This window comes from Aotus nancymaae, unplaced genomic scaffold, assembly GCF_030222135.1.
Source record: "Aotus nancymaae isolate 86718 unplaced genomic scaffold, 86718_ANA_hifiasm-v0.15.2.pri h1tg000088l, whole genome shotgun sequence".
NCBI classification, from domain to species: domain Eukaryota; kingdom Metazoa; phylum Chordata; class Mammalia; order Primates; family Aotidae; genus Aotus; species Aotus nancymaae.
Genome location: NW_026988503.1, coordinates 16,404,424 through 16,420,863, shown reverse-complemented (window position 1 = coordinate 16,420,863; position 16,440 = coordinate 16,404,424). Strand labels below are relative to the sequence as shown.

At 37.1% G+C, this 16,440-nt stretch overlaps 1 protein-coding gene across 7 annotated transcripts in view; it reads left to right on the top strand.

Annotated features, from left to right (window-relative positions):
• MYCBP2 (MYC binding protein 2) overlaps positions 1–16,028 on the top strand; it is a 279,351-nt gene extending 263,323 nt beyond the window's left edge. For all 7 annotated transcript variants that reach the window (XM_012472003.2, XM_012472002.2, XM_012472001.2 and 4 more), the window contains 9 exons: positions 346–474; positions 832–964; positions 2,556–2,659; positions 3,788–3,976; positions 4,781–4,888; positions 6,123–6,332; positions 9,206–9,313; positions 9,927–10,092; positions 15,201–16,028. In XM_012472003.2, coding sequence (XP_012327426.1) covers positions 346–474; positions 832–964; positions 2,556–2,659; positions 3,788–3,976; positions 4,781–4,888; positions 6,123–6,332; positions 9,206–9,313; positions 9,927–10,092; positions 15,201–15,316 — 1,263 coding nt within the window. In that variant the 3' untranslated portion in view covers positions 15,317–16,028. The remainder of the gene's footprint in view (positions 1–345; positions 475–831; positions 965–2,555; positions 2,660–3,787; positions 3,977–4,780; positions 4,889–6,122; positions 6,333–9,205; positions 9,314–9,926; positions 10,093–15,200) is intronic.
• Positions 16,029–16,440: the final 412 nt, after the last annotated feature.

Genomic DNA, 16,440 nt, shown 5'->3' with positions numbered 1-16,440 from the left:
TCTTATTAATGTTCAAATTTCAAAAATAAACAGTTTATTCCTGTGGCATACAGAACGTTTGGATATATAATGGGGAAGACATTTCTTAAGTCTCTAAGTAACAAAGTATACCTGTTCATTGTATTAATCATTGAACCTACATATCACATTAATCACTGGATTTGGAGTTTTGAGAGATTTTTATAGTTATGTACGTGTGCAACAATTCTGTTTAACATTCAAATTCTAAATTCTTAATAGACTTTAGAATAACCGTTTATTTTTGTAAATAAATTACTTTCAATTTGTATGAGAGTCTGAGACGTTCTTGTTAATCTAATGTAACGTGGAAATGTCTTATTTTAGCCTATGTGTGATAACCATGATGATGGTGAAACTGCAGCAATCATTTTATGCAACGTCTGTGGAAATTTATGTACAGACTGTGACAGATTCCTTCATCTTCATCGAAGAACCAAAACTCATCAAAGACAGGTGAAGGTTTTTGTCTCTGGAGCATAAAATATGTTCAGTGAATTTTGAAATAAATGTGTGAAAGAGGCTTGCTGTAGTCGTGGGGAAAAAAGTGGACTTTGAAATCAAAGACCTTGGTTGTGTTCACGGCTGTCTCCCTCATCAACTACAAATAGCAAGTTGTTTTATCCTTAGAAACACTTAATTTCTCCATTTACAAAAATAGGACTGCTGGGAGGATTAAAGAGAAGATTGGAAATATTCGAAAGTTCTTAGGGTGCTTAAATGAAAGTCATTATTATTATTGAATAATTAAATTTTATACTTCCTCTTTCAGAGTGATAAACATACTTTTTCCTATTTTTAATGAAATAATAGGTCTTCAAAGAAGAAGAAGAAGCTATAAAAGTTGACCTACATGAAGGTTGTGGTAGAACCAAATTGTTCTGGTTGATGGCACTAGCAGATTCTAAGACAATGAAGGCGATGGTAGAATTCCGAGAACATACAGGTAAAAGAATTAAAGATTGAGCCATGCCCTTAAAACCGACAAAAAAGATTCGGCCATGCCAATTCATTATAACTATAAACTGTGAATAATTTTGAGTGATGTTCTGATGTTTATGACATCATTGATCACTGCCTACATTATTATATTTACTAAACAGATACAGTGTTTCGTAGTGGAGAGAGCATCAGACTAAAAGTCAGGAAACCTGATTTCCACTAACGAGCTTTGTAGCCTTGAGCAAGTCACTTAACCTCTCTGGAACTCATTAACTCCGTTTATAAAGTGAGAGGGTCACAACTAATGGGGCTCCATAGATAAAATATACTAATACTGATAATTATCTTCTAGTTCTGTTAGTCGTTGCCCCACAATAAAAAATTACATTACTGCATTAGATGATCACTAAGATCTCTATTTATAAGATTGTATGATTTTGTGATATTTTTAGAGGCTTTTGTAGACCTAATGCTTCTAAAGGTTTTGTGAATGGTACTGTTTCCATTGATAGCAATAAAATAATTAACAAAAATGAATAGATATAACTTGAAAAAAAAAGTAACTTACGTTTGTTAAATGTATTTTTATCTCTTTACAGTTTTCATTTTGCTTTTTTTCTAAAGTAAATCTTGTATAGTCCTAGTTCAAAGTTATGTTAAATCTTATAAATTCTCGATTTTCAGCACATCTGCAGTCTGCCATTTGACTGACACAAACTTCCAATGTTGGAGTTAGGTATAAATCTGAATCAATTTAATTCTAGGGTGACTTTTCATGCTACAAGAGCATGACCTTTTTTTCTCATAGCTGATTTCTTCCTACAATAATCTGTCAATGCTGTATATTACATTAATAAATGTTCTAATGTCAGACCATCCTTGTAGTCATGATATAAACTATCCTTTTTAAATAGATTTTTCTATGCATATTGCTGAATTCAATATATTAATTATAGTTAGATTTTTCTATCTGTGTTTAAAAATCAGCTTGGTCTGTAATTTTCAAATCTTCATGTTCTTTTTCTTATTGCTCTGTTCTTGTTTTATGGATTCTGTTTCTTCATTAAGTTGAATTTAAATATTGAAAGATATTGACATTCCTTTTCAAATTGCAGAGTTCCTGAGGTAGGAATTCTGTTTTTCAAGTTTCAAACTCTGATGATAGGCTCTATACTAAGCCTTATGATTTTGTTATATAAAGATACTTACAGATTTCCCTAACTTCTGTGTATTCTTATTTAATTTTTGGTTGTTATGTTTTTATGGTGGTGTGCATTTGGAGTTGGGGGCTGGCCACATCTGCTCAGTCTGGTAACTTGACTAGAAGTCTAGTCTGGTTTTTTTTACTGAAAAAATATATTAGTCAATAATGTATTTGTCTTCAGATAGGTCTTTAATTTCCTCTTCCTTTTTTTTATCATTATTTACTTTATAGTTAGGACAACTTAGAAACTTTCAGTTCTAAAACTGTCAAGCTGAATTTCCCAAAGGCAGCAGCTAATACAAACCTAGTTTGCTTTTTAAAATTTAGTTCTGTTAAAATATGTAGAAAACATATCCATAAGAAGGATTTTTATTTTTCTGCTTGAACCTAGGCAAACCCACCACAAGTAGCTCAGAAGCATGTCGCTTCTGTGGTTCCAGGAGTGGAACAGAGTTATCTGCTGTTGGCAGTGTTTGTTCTGATGCAGATTGCCAGGTGAGTATATAGTGAGACAGTCAGGCCATCCCATTGAGCAATAGTCCATATTCCCCTGTGACACCTTTACTTCATATAGATAAGAGTTATAGCTCAGAGTCACTCCAGCCTTTTAAATGAGTATTACCTGTGTGAAGCATCAAATGCCTTACCAAAGTTGGAGAATGGGTCAAATAAGGCTCGCAAGCCCAAACCACAATTTTTTTGAGTGTTTCTTGGTTACCATGATCATATATATTTAATGGCTACTTTTGTATTAGAAACAGTTAAAAATTTATTAACTGTATTTCCTTTACCTCTTACACATGTTACTCACTTATTTCCTTAAAATAAATTTTCAGTATCTGAGAGTTCTTTAGTCCTGGACATATATAAACATATTCCATGTTGTCCAAAGGTTTTTAGTTTCTCAATTCATTTAGTAAGAATGTGGGTATGCTCAGAGAGTGAGAGGTACCTGTTTTGGGTTTTGTTTTTTTTTTAATCCCCATTTTGGTGTGATGCGGGGAATGGTAATTGGGAAATTTTACATTGGGGAACTTTTTGCTTCATAACTGTGCATGGTGACAAATATGAAATTATAATTCACTTACCAGCATTCCCTTTATAGAGAGTGGTATTCTTTAAAATCTTGTTTAAAAAAAAACAGACTTTGTTAAGAAGCCTAATTTATATTCAAACAAAGATTAGTAATAACTTTACTTTGTTGTTACTTGGCCTGCATAGATACTTTCTGTGGGAAAATAATCTTTGGAAATTTATATAATAGGGAAAATTACCAGAATGTATGTCTTTTTAAATATTTGTAACCCACATGTTCTCACTCATAAGTGGATGTTGAACAATGAGAGCACATGGACACAGGGAGGGGAACATCACACACTGGGGCCTGGGGTGTGGGAAACTAGGGGAGGAATAGCAGGGGGTGGGGGGATTAGGAAGGGATAGCATTAGGAGAATTACCTAATGCAAATGACGGGGCGATGGATGCAGCAAACCACCACCATGGCACGTGTATACCTATGTAACAAACCTGCACAATCTGCACATGTACCCCAGAACTTAAAGTACAATAAATAAATGTTTTTTTAAAAATACTTGTGTAACATTGTAATTCACCTTTAACAGGAATATGCTAAGATAGCCTGTAGTAAGACGCATCCTTGTGGCCATCCATGCGGGGGTGTTAAAAACGAAGAGCACTGTCTGCCCTGTCTACATGGCTGTGATAAAAGTGCCACAACCCTGAAGCAAGATGCCGATGACATGTGCATGATATGTTTCACCGAAGCGCTCTCGGCAGCACCAGCCATTCAGGTTGCCTCAGCTTTTAAAGTATTAAATGTATCCAGATGTTAACATGAGGAATATACTTGTCAAATAAACAGTGGATTGAAATCTTTTTTTATATCACTAGGCAAAAATGTTCTTTTAATCTGTGCATCTACCAGGCTAATGAGGAGCAAATTCTGCCTCTTTATGTTCTGCTTCCTATTTTGTATGCTCAGCTTTAATTTGTGATTTGTGTGAGCCTCTGTAATCAACAGAACATATAAAATGTTCAGAAAGGGGGGGGAAATAATTAGATTATCCCCCAATAGCTAAGGCTCTTCTTAATTTCCAAAATCCAGAATCATATTTTTATAACATTATATAATTGACTTATACATAATGATACATGCATAATAGAAGTTATTGTGCACTAAATAAGTTTTTTTAACTTTACCTGTTGCTTACATTTTCAGTTCTCATGATTCCAAGATAATAATATTCTCCAAAACAAGATCATAAATCAGTAATTTATTCTTCTTTCCCTGAGATACAAAATTGAATAAGTTTACATTTTTCCTGACCTGGCTTACTTTATATAGGTGGCATTAATACATGAATGGTAAAAAGTAGAAGCTGAAGGCCTAGTTAATAGTGTCTCAACTTACTATAATGAAATTTAGTAAGTAATAGTGTCCCAATTTCAGTGTCCCAATGAATTTTCATTATAGTAAATTCCATGATTTTTCTCTTCACTGCTTTAAGTAGTACCTTGCAGTAAATAATCTCCCAGTCACTCAAGTGTTTATCATTATTATATTTGCTTACATCCTTTTCTTTTGTTTATTTAAGCTGGATTGTAGTCACGTATTCCACTTACAGTGCTGTCGGCGAGTTTTAGAAAATCGATGGCTTGGCCCAAGGATAACATTTGGATTTATATCTTGTCCCATTTGCAAGGTATGAAAATAATCTGAAATCATGTACTATTTCTTTTGGTCTTTCTTTTCATCTTTCAAAATAAACATGTGTCAATATCTCTTGGTTTCCTCTACAGTTTACTTTTTATACACCAGCCTCCAGCAGTTTCTTCCCTTCTCATTCATGTGGAACCTGAGAATACAATCTCTCTGTTATAATGCATCTCAAAACAGTAATTGTCAATTTAAAACTGGTTACATTCTGTTAAACGTATTTCATGAGAAAGTTCATTTAAACATCCTGAGGCATTAAAGGGCATGCATCTCTACTTTCAGACCACCAGAGAGCTCAGTTGACATAACATGGCAATGACTACCAAAAAGAAGAATGATCCTCTGGTGTTTGTAGATACTGATACCTGCCATTAAAGAGTGAAGTCAGAACCTTCAGTACCACCAGAACAGATTATTTTAGAGCTCAGTTAAAACAAGGAGAAAATTTTTGGCATTTTGATACATCTCTACAAAGGTAGTCAGCAAGTAGGAACTTGTTTTGGCAAGCTAATAATGATTGTAGGAACTTGTTTTGGCAAGCTAATAACGATTGACAAAAAGCTCTTTTTAAAGAATGTGGCAGTGCTTTCCCTATCAATTCGTCTTTCCTTTTTTGTTCTATTAAGCTCTCCCTATTTTCTTATCTTCATATTTGCAGACTAATAGAAAGGGTATAATATGGAAAGCCTTAGCACAGTCATTGTCTAGATAGACTGAGGAATAATCAAAAAGATCATAGTATTTTACTCTCCCCTATCATGTGGTGCCACGTATATTAATAGATACATGAAGGTTTTATAGCAAATACTACCTGTTCACTTCTGTCACCTGTCATTCTACCCTCCCCTCAAGGAACCATCACACACACACACACACACACACACACACACACAGAGCATGTCTTATTTGTGGCAACAAGGTAACTCTATTTCCACAACAGCTAGGGCAACAGGAGATATATTTCAGACTCAGGAAATGTAAAGCTAATGAAATGTAATTTTCATGCTCTGTGCCCCATTTGCCCCATTTTCCCTGCTCTTGGGAAAATATGGACTCCTAAAGACTTTACAGGATGTTTTTCAAATGACATTTGATTTAGAATATATGTACTGTCTGGTTATCTTCTTCTAGCACAAAGCTTGGCACTTAGGTGCATACTAAGTGTTTCTTGAGTTGATTAATAAATGATTCTGTTAAAGAATGTTCATTTTTTATTGCAGAACAAAATAAATCACATAGTACTAAAAGACCTACTTGATCCAATAAAAGAACTCTATGAGGATGTCAGAAGAAAAGCCTTAATGAGATTGGAATATGAAGGTCTACATAAGAGTGAAGCTATCACAACTCCTGGTGTGAGGTTTTATAATGACCCAGCTGGCTATGCAATGAACAGATATGCCTATTATGTCTGCTATAAGTGCAGAAAGGTATGCTATAAATTATACTGAGAAGTTTTAAAAACTAGAGCTTACCTGTATGATTAAGAATTCGAATTTACAATGATAGCTAAGTATTCTTCCATCTTAAGCCTGAAGTTAAAAATAAGATAGGTTGGTACAGTGTTTCCCAGTGTTTCCAGTAAAATTTGTTTACTTAACTTGTTTGGGGATTCTTTATTTAACCTGAACAAACTTTCTGAAACATGCAGTATTTCTGTATACAAGCTACTTAATAAGCTGTTTGCCCAATGCAATTACTTCTTGAATAATCTCCTCTTACTTGACTCTGCTAACCATTTCTTCCTTAAAACTCTTAACTCCTTGGCTTCCAGGACAACACCCTCTTTTTCTGTCCTCCTTCCTTTCTGGTCATTTATCTTTAACTTCTTCATTGGATTTCTCTATCTCTTTTTTTTTTTAACCTACCCCTTACATATTTGTTTTCTCAGAGCTTCATTCTTGCCTAATGGTGACCTCTTTTACATCTCTACCTTGGGTGACCTCTTTTACATCTCTACCTTTACCTACCACGTATACCTTTATGACCTTCCAAAATTTTTGATATTCAGATACAAATATCCAACTGTGTAGCAGACATTTGGATCTCCCACACATACTTCAGAGTTCACATGTCAGGTATTGTATTCATCAATCTTGGCTGGGCACAGTGGCTCACACCTGTAATCCCAGCACTTTGGGAGGCCAAGGTGGGTGGATTTCTTGAGCTCAGGAGTTTGAGACCATCCAGGGCAAGATGGTGAAACCCCGTCTACCAAAAATACAAAAATTAGACAGGTAGGTTGGTGTGTGCCTACAGTCCCAGCTATTTGGTGGCACTGAGGCAGGGGAATGGCTTGAGTCTAGGAGGTTGAGGCTGCAATGAGCTGTGTTCGTGCCACTGCAGTCCAGCCTGGGTGACATAGTGAGACCCTGTCTCAAAAACAAAAAAAAATGACAACCAATCTCTGATCTTTGACAAAATACTGTCAATTCTGTCTCCAGATCTTTCTGGAGTCCTTTTTTTCTTTCCATTACATCTCCAGCAACCCTACTCATTTTCCTTAGTAATTACAGTAGCCTTCTTCCTGAGCACAGATGTAGAACCCTAATTCCTACATTGCATCCCTTACACTTAACTGCTGCTAATTTTTTTTTATACTTCTAGATGTAAAATCTATTTGTGTCATTCATCTACTTATAATACTGTAGCCCAGTCTCCCTCTCCAGTCTCATCTCCCAAGATGCTACCATTTGTTCTCCGTTAGCTACAACATACCAAATAACTTGCATTCCCCAAACTCAGCCATGTCTGCTCACCCACTGACACCCCCATGCCATCGCACAGGGCATTGCTGTTCAAGGAATGTTCCTTTCTGCCTCCTCCTGCACATTTTACTCTGACCTGCCACCCCCATCCCTATACACACATGCTGTCATGCAGAGCCTAATTTGTCTTGTCATACCTCAGGCTTCAGCTCGTTTCACCTCGTCTGACATGCCCCCATCTCACTACCATCATCAGTACCACCACCACATGATTTCAGTATCTTGCAGGCATCTAGCATAGTATTCCCTATTCTGCATCATGACTACTGGATCACTTACCTCTCTGCCCCACTTGATAAGTTCCATGAGGACAAAGACTATGTTTTTTCATTTTTCCATCTCTAATACTTAGCACTTATTAGATACTAAGTTAAGTGGAGAATGGATAAATGAGTGAAAGAATGACTACCCGAGAAAGGTGCAGAGGATGAATGGATATCTAAGTAGAGAGATGATAGCCAGAAAGGCAGATAAATATATGCACACCCAATAGCGTACATTTATGAAATTGTATAATTACAAATAATAAAATATTTCTGTGTGTTTCATGTACTAAACATTATAAATGAATATTGTACTATTACAGGGTAGCAGTAAAGTATTTAGGAAGCCAAGCAGAGGATATAGAAAAGTGAAACAGCTGGAGTAAACAGTCTCCAAGACAAACTGAAATACGTCCAGGATTAGGTTTAGCTGGTGAACGACCGTTTATAACCTCTGCATCAACGGATCCTGTCTTTGGACCTGCTTTTCTAGTATAGATAACAGATTTGTGCTGACTCAGTTTGTGTCTATTCCCAATCTGGACATAGCTTTTTGACTATGAGACATGATGTGCATGCAGATTGTCCCAATTTCTTGGCCTCACTTATTCTCTGCCCAGGGCAAATACAAATAAATCATCCCTACTTTAAGTGTGAATCCATTTGAAAATCAAAATAGCTTTAGGCCAGACATGGTGGCTCATGCCAATAATCCCAGCATTTTGAGAGGCCAAGGCAGGAGGATCACCTGAGCCCAGAAGTTTGAGACCAGCCTGGGCAACATAGGGAGACCCTGTCTCTACAAATAATTAAACAATTAGCCGGGCATGGTGGCGTGTGCCTGCGATCTTAGCTACTCCAGAGGCTGAGTTGGGTGGATCACCTGAGCCCAAGAGGTTAAGGCTGCAGTTAGCCATGATTATGCCACAGTGCTCCAGCCTGGGCAACAGAGCAAGACCCCATCTCAAAGAAACAGAGAGAGAGAGAGGAGGGAGAGGAGGGAAGGAAGGGAAAGAGGGAAGGAAAGGAAAGAAGGAAGAAAGGAAAACAGGAGGGGAAGAAAGAAAAAGAAAGAAGAAATAGCTTTATTTCTTACCCTGATCCACCCCACTGTCAGCAATATGGACGTACACTTGGCATTTCAAGGGATGGTCTAGTAGACAATAGTATTTTCTGAGACCCCTTGATCTTACTTTCACTATGCCCATACTGTATCTCCCATGCCAGAGTTTTCTTTTTTCCTGCTGTAATCTAGATGTGTTCTCACCACAGGCATATTTTGGTGGTGAAGCTCGCTGCGATGCTGAGGCTGGACAGGGGGATGATTATGATCCTAGAGAGCTCATATGTGGTGCCTGTTCTGATGTGTCCAGGGCTCAGGTATGCAGAACATTTTAATAGAAACATATTATTTTTTAAACAATAATACGGTGAGAATGTTAATGAGGCTTTTCTCTTGAGTGTTTTCTGATATTTGTTCAATGTTGTATAAGTTTTCACATTTCATATATATTATTTTCTTTGGGTAATATAATTTCGTCTTCCATGAAATGATCACCATATTTAAACCATGTAATAAATTTACTTATTTTCTTAGTTTCTTAAACCTGCAGTGAAGCCTTTAGGTTTTCCCCTCTTTAATGAAATGTTCGCAGTACATCTGTAAGATTATGAGAGAGGTTCATTTTATTAATTTTCCGTTTGACAGGCCATAAAACATTCATAAGGAAATTAAGTAGCTTGTTTATTAAGTCAGATAGATTATGATGGAAGTGGAATTAGAACTTGGATCTTTGTCCAGACCTTTTGGGCAAAGCCACATATTTATTCATTAGTTTTTAAACATGTGTATCATCAGTTTTTCAATCAATTTTTGGAGTTATGTATGACCTCAAAATACGAATTAAGGAGCTATCTATGTATATGCCTATCTTAAGTGTAATTAACATAGTCTCTCTATGATCTTGTGTCTGTCTCTTCTCTTTTCCTGTAGATGTGTCCCAAACATGGCACAGACTTTTTGGAATATAAATGTCGCTACTGCTGTTCAGTGGCTGTCTTTTTCTGTTTTGGAACAACACATTTTTGTAATGCTTGTCATGATGATTTTCAAAGAATGACTAGCATTCCTAAGGAAGAACTACCACACTGTCCTGCAGGTATGCTTTTAATATTTTAAAATCACAATTCTGATCTATATAGTATAGTTTTATTTAAACATTCTATGAGAGCTCTTTGTTTCAAGTGTCAGAAACTCAACTCACACTAGCCTAACGAAGCAAGAGGAATTCCTTGACCCTTGTAAGAATATGACTTTCTGGGTGAAATAGGAAGCAAGCTCATCATCATGAGTGAGGAGTTAGCTGTGACGGAGTAGATCTCTTGGGGTGTGAGAATGAAGTCTACTAAGGATTAGTAAAAAGATGGCTATTCAGCACTAAGAAGTCATGTGAAGTTCAATATTACAGAACCATTTAAAAGGATTTTGTGATTTTTTTTTTTAATGAAGCCTGGAACCATTGCCATGAAATGAACAAGTGATTTAATCTAGAATGGCTGGGAATCAGCAGTGTAGTGAGAATGAGGAAGCCAAGGAAATTAAAGAAGCCACTCAGAATACAGGAGAAATGATTGTCTATGGAAATCAGGCTGAGGGAAAACAAGTATGAAACCAAAAAGCAGCTGAAAATACTGGAAGAAGACAGGAGGCTGGTAATAACTGTGGGGTGGAATACCAGGCTTAAAAAAAAAAAAAAGAATAAGGATGGTGTTTCTGTGTGCTAATTTGGAAAGATCTTTAGAAGATAGTATCAGATGAATAAAGCAAATTAAGCCGGGTGGGGTGGCTGGCGCCTGTAATCCCAGCACTATGGGAGGCCAAGGTAGATGGATCACTTGAGGTCAGGAGTACGAAACCAGCCTGACCAACGTGGTGAAACCCCATCTTTACTAAAAGTACAAAAATTAGCCAGGGATGGTGATGGGTGCCTGTAATCCCAGCTGCTCGGGAAGCTGAGGTAGTATAATCACTTAAGCCTGGGAGGCACAAAGGTCGCAGTAAGACAAGATTGCACCACTGCACTCCACTCCAGCCTGGGTGACAGAGTAAGACTCTGTTTCAAAAAAAAAAAAGAAACAAACAAACAAAACAGCAAATTGCAGAACAGGGTATGTAGTATGTTGCCTTTTGTAAGAAAGGGGGAAAATGAGAGTATCTAGTCATATTTCTTTGTATTTACGTAAAGAAACCCCTGGAAAGATACATAAGAAACTAATAATATTGATTAACTATTGGGAAAAACAAGGAGAAGATGGGGGTAAAGACTGGGGAAGATGGATTCCAATTGTATATCATTTCTAACATTTTGATTTTAAACCATATGAAACATACCCATTTCAAAATAAAGATAAGTAGAGTTTTTTCAAGTATGACTACTTTTTACCATTTGCTCATATCAAATAAAATTTTTTTTTACTGTTTCTTCTCGATAACTGTTTTTTTAAGTAGATGTAGCAGGCTTTGAAAGAAGCAAGGTCAGAATGATGTGAGCCGAGGGTTTGTAGGATAATGGACAGAACAGAGATGTGGGCCTTGCTTGGAGGGAGGAGGTGATGTGCTGGAGGTCAGCAAGTGAAGGGAGTATGGAAAGGGCAGTATTCTGGATGATTCTAGATGACTTGAGCTTGGAGGAAGGGCAATTATTGAATGAAAGTTGTAGGTTGTTGTCTGGAAATAAATAGGAACCAAGAGAGAATCAGTCACACGTTGTAGCCATATGACCTAGAGGAGCTTGGGAGATAACCAGCCTCCAGTTGAGAAAGATTTAAGGCAAGCGGTGTCATCAGGGAAAATCTAGATTTTACTTAAACTTTCCTCTGTGTTTAAAAAAAAAAAAAAAAAGAAACAAGAATGCTAAAAATAAGGAAGTTAACAATGAACCACATTCAGAGAACACGGTGGTGGGTAGTAGCTGAGAGAGGAGGGTCAGGCTTCCCTTGGTACAGTCACGTACCAGGCAGTCAACACAAAGGAATCACAGGAGGGAGTCAGAGTCAGCAGAAGGAAGGAAGGACCTCAGTCCTGGGCATTTTTGCACGTATTTTCTCAATTTTTACAACCTACAACCTTTGAACCTCTGTTCATTTAGAGAATGGGAATAGAATAAAAGAGATCCCACAGGGATATGAATAGAGAAGATGGCCATATACAGTTTACTTAGAAGGACAGAAGAAACAATTCTGTAACTACTCTCAACCCCGCTAATTCTCATCGTTTTAGATAATCAGTCTTCATCCAGTCAGACTGCTATAACAAAATACTATAAACTGGTATAAACAGTGGAAATTTATTCTCACAGTTCTGGGGACCAGGAAGTTTAAAATCTAGGAACTAGCAGATAAGGTGTCTGGTGAGGGCGCGCTCTCAAGCTCATAGGTGGTGCCTTCTTGCTGTTGTGGAAGGGCAGGGGGCCTCTCCTGGGTCTCATTGATAGCAAGAGCGTGTATCCCATTCATGGGTTCCACTCTGTGACCTCATCACCTCCCACAGCTTCACCTCCTAACACCGTAATATTGGTGTTAATGTTGTAGTCTAAGCAGTGCACCAAGATGTTAACAGTCTCTCTTTGTCTGAGATAATTCCTGGAGTTCTTTGTCCTACCTCCAAGAAGATTAAGGAGCACAGACACCAAGGTGGGGTTAGAGCAAAAGTTTAATAAGCAAAAGAGGAAAGCTCTTGCCAGCAGAAAGGGGGGCCCGAACAGGATGCCCACTATGAGGCTGGGGTCCAGGGTTTTTATGGACTGGAAAAGGGATGGAATGTGCTTAGTCTGTAGGCTGTCTTGGAGAAAGCATGACTCAGCTTGGTCCAGGAATCCACTGGAACCCAGTGGAGCCCACTATGCCTATACACACAAAAAGAGAGAGCCTACTGACTATACAAAGGACACAGAACTTAAAGTATAATAGTAATAATAAAGTTTACATATTTCTGGTTTAAAAAAAAAAAAGGACAAAGCCATTTCTATGCCAGGTCTTGTCCTTTATCTCATTGAAGGTTTTTCTATCTGTGCAGCAGCGGGCATGTCTTTAGGCACAGCACCCTGGGCTGGTTCCCTTATCGGCGCCTACAGCTTGATTTTTTTTCCCCAGGCTGCTTTTTATATTATGTGGGGATGAGGCACTGACCTGTGGGCCTCCAGGGCTCTCTGGGGACCCTTCCTTTGCTATCTACCTAAGGCAAGCTGACTAACTCCTTTCATTAACGCAACAGTGTATAAACTTGGAGGGGCACAAAAACATTCAGACCATAGTGTAATCCCTCTGTCCATTTATTTCTAAAATATTTATTGACTACCTTCTCATGCCAGAATACTTAATCTTCACAGCACCCCATGAATTAGGTATTGCTGTGCCTATTTTAAAGATTAGGAATTTAGCAATCAGAAAAATTAATTTTACTTCAGTTTCGTATATCCAAAATGAGGATAACAGTTTCTGCCTCCTATGACCGTTAAACGATTAAGTAGTTGATATACTAAAACAGTGAGTGCCTCAGTAATAAGCACTCGTGATGTTTACAGGTGTGTTTGTTTTGTCTGGTTTTCACCATTTTTATTTCTCACCATTGTGTTGGATTACGAACACCTTGAAGACGGGAGCCATGCACTCTTCATCTTTAATCCCAAGTACCTAACAATGCTATTCATACATTAAGCATGCAGTAAATACTTGTTGAGTAAATGACTCATTTTTTCCTTGGAAAAAACCCAAGGACTACAGTTTGTATCACCACCACTGAAATGTTGCATTTCTGAACTAGATCTGCCATTTTTTTCAGAATCCCACTCTCCCCCACCCACTGGTGGGGTGGGCAGCAGTGTGCAGTGTGATTTGGAGTGGGAGCTACTGATCTACTTTCTGACAGGAATAATTAACTTTCTAGGAAACCTCTGGTGTCCTCCCGTGCTGACCCATCCTGGGGTCTGTGCCTGCGTTTGCCTGAGGCGGCACTCATTGCCACTCTCATGCCTGTTAGCTCTAACCTGAAGTTTACTTTTCTGTCTGAGATTAGCAGTCTTCAGTTTGATACTTACTCTTATGCCTTGGCCTTACTCTTACATGGAACTTACTTTTTATTCCTCTAGATCAGGCCTCAGTTTGTGGTTGTTCAGTAATAGTAGTAATAGTCATTTATTGGGTATTTATATGTGCAGGTGAAGAGCTTTACAAATACTAGCCTTTTATCCCTTATGGTTTCCTTCTATTATATCAGAGATATTTTTAAACCTAGAAAAGGTAAGGTAAATGAGACATCATTCCTCACTGATCAGTGTAAGCTCATTCCATCCAATCTCATGATGTTTTTCTCTCAAGCAAAATCAGAAATTATTATTTTGAAAACTAGCTGTAGAAAACTAATGCACAGTTCCAATTCCTCCATCTACCCTTAAATAGGCACTCTGCTGTCAAGTATAAGCCTAGTGTGTTTTCCTGATATTATCAAGTAAGGCTCCTCGTTTCTAAAGAAACTAAAAATCTTTTTTAAGTGATAGGAAACCCATGATGTGAAACACATTAATATAACACATTTTTTTTAAATGCTGTTTTTAGTACATTTTATAGACCTACTTTGATTATTAACAAATTTATATCTTTCCCAAAGTGTTTCTTCCACATTGTATTTTATAATATTGTTCATATTTTTGAGCTGATCAATTTTCATTTTCCTGCTAATCTCCCTCAGGTACTTTTAAAAATTACACAAATAATCGGCCTTCCCATTTTACCAGTGTGTGCTTTTTCATCAGTAAAGATAAAAGGGAAACATAGCTTCTTTAAACTTAAATTTGTTTTTACTTATAGAAAAACATTCTACACAAAAATCCCCGTTTTCTATTCAGAAAAATAATGTTCTGCCAGACTAAATTAAGGGTTTTTTGTGACATTTTTTGTTCATTGCTCTTTCTTTTAATATGATATATCTGATGCATTTGTTGATAGAAAAAGATCTGTAATTCCTAATGATTCTCCCTAGGCAGGATAATAGTGAGTAAGAGACTCCATCACTTCTTCCATATGTCTGTTATGTTGAATTTTTTTATAGTGAATATTTTTACTTTTGTGATCAGAAGAAAAATTTCTAAATGTTATATTTGTATAATCACAGTCATGTTATTTTTTTGAATAGTGATTTATATTTATATGAGGTTCATATGTGTGTATACTTAAAACATTATTTTTCTTTGCCTCCTTCAAATTTATACAGGTCCCAAAGGCAAGCAGTTAGAAGGGACTGAATGTCCACTCCATGTCGTTCATCCACCCACTGGGGAAGAGTTTGCTCTGGGATGTGGAGTGTGCAGAAATGCCCACACTTTTTAGAACACTCAGATCCTTTGTCTACAGAGAGAAAAGTTGTCTTCATCCCCCAAGAGGATGTGGTGAGGTTTAAACTGTGCTCAGGATAAGGACGGGACCATTTTTACATCCATGAAAATGAACCATTCACAGTGCAAGAAGGATGCCAAATACCATGTACATAATTCTTGCTATGAAAAGTTTCCCCATTATTTTGGTTTATCTTCTTTTGAACAGATGACATCAAACTTGTGAGGTGTTTGCATGTGGCCATTACTGTCATTGGCCTGTGAAGCGTTGGACATTTATAGATAATTGATATAAAAGAATCGCCATGCCCATGGACTAAGAATGATGCTGGCTTTCAAGCAAAAAAAGAAAAATAATCATTGTTTATTGTATACTGCCTTTTTGTAATCCTGTACAATTGCATCACAGGTGGGGATAAAAAGGAATATTCTGGATTATTTCCTAGACTGTTATTTAAAAAAAAAAGTGTTAGGACAGCATATAAATGTAATAAGTATCACACTGTATATAAAGATATCAATGTTTGTCCTGTATAAGAATTACTAAATTACAAATGCAATTTCATTTAAACTTCTAGGTTAAGTTTGAGCCTGAAATTTTAATGAAGTGCAATACTGAGTGTGCCTCATTATCTTGCAGCTGTAAACATATTGGAATGTACATGTCAATAAAACCACTGTACATTTTTATACAGTGATAAAGTCTACCACTGTGGGAGGTGTTGTTTGAGAAACAAAATTTAACACCTTTAAGGTCTAAAAGTCCAGTTTTCCTCAGAAATGTACTAACATAATTTTCATAACTGTTAGGGAAAATAAGAATAGTAATGAGGCTTAGTGTTGGAATCTTAAACCCTGGGCAGAAATCATAAATATGTATACATTCATAGGTAGATGTATTCATACCAAGACAGAAGAAAACATTTAGGAAATTCTATCTTAACTAGCAGCATTTTGAGCTTTTATTTATCTATTTATGAGACAGGATCTCACACTGTCACCCAGGCTGGAGTACAGTGGCATGATCTCACCTCACTGCAGTCTCCACCTGAGCTCAAGTGATCATCCAGCCTCAGCCCCCTGAGTAGTTGGGACTGTAGGCGTGTGCCAGCACCATGC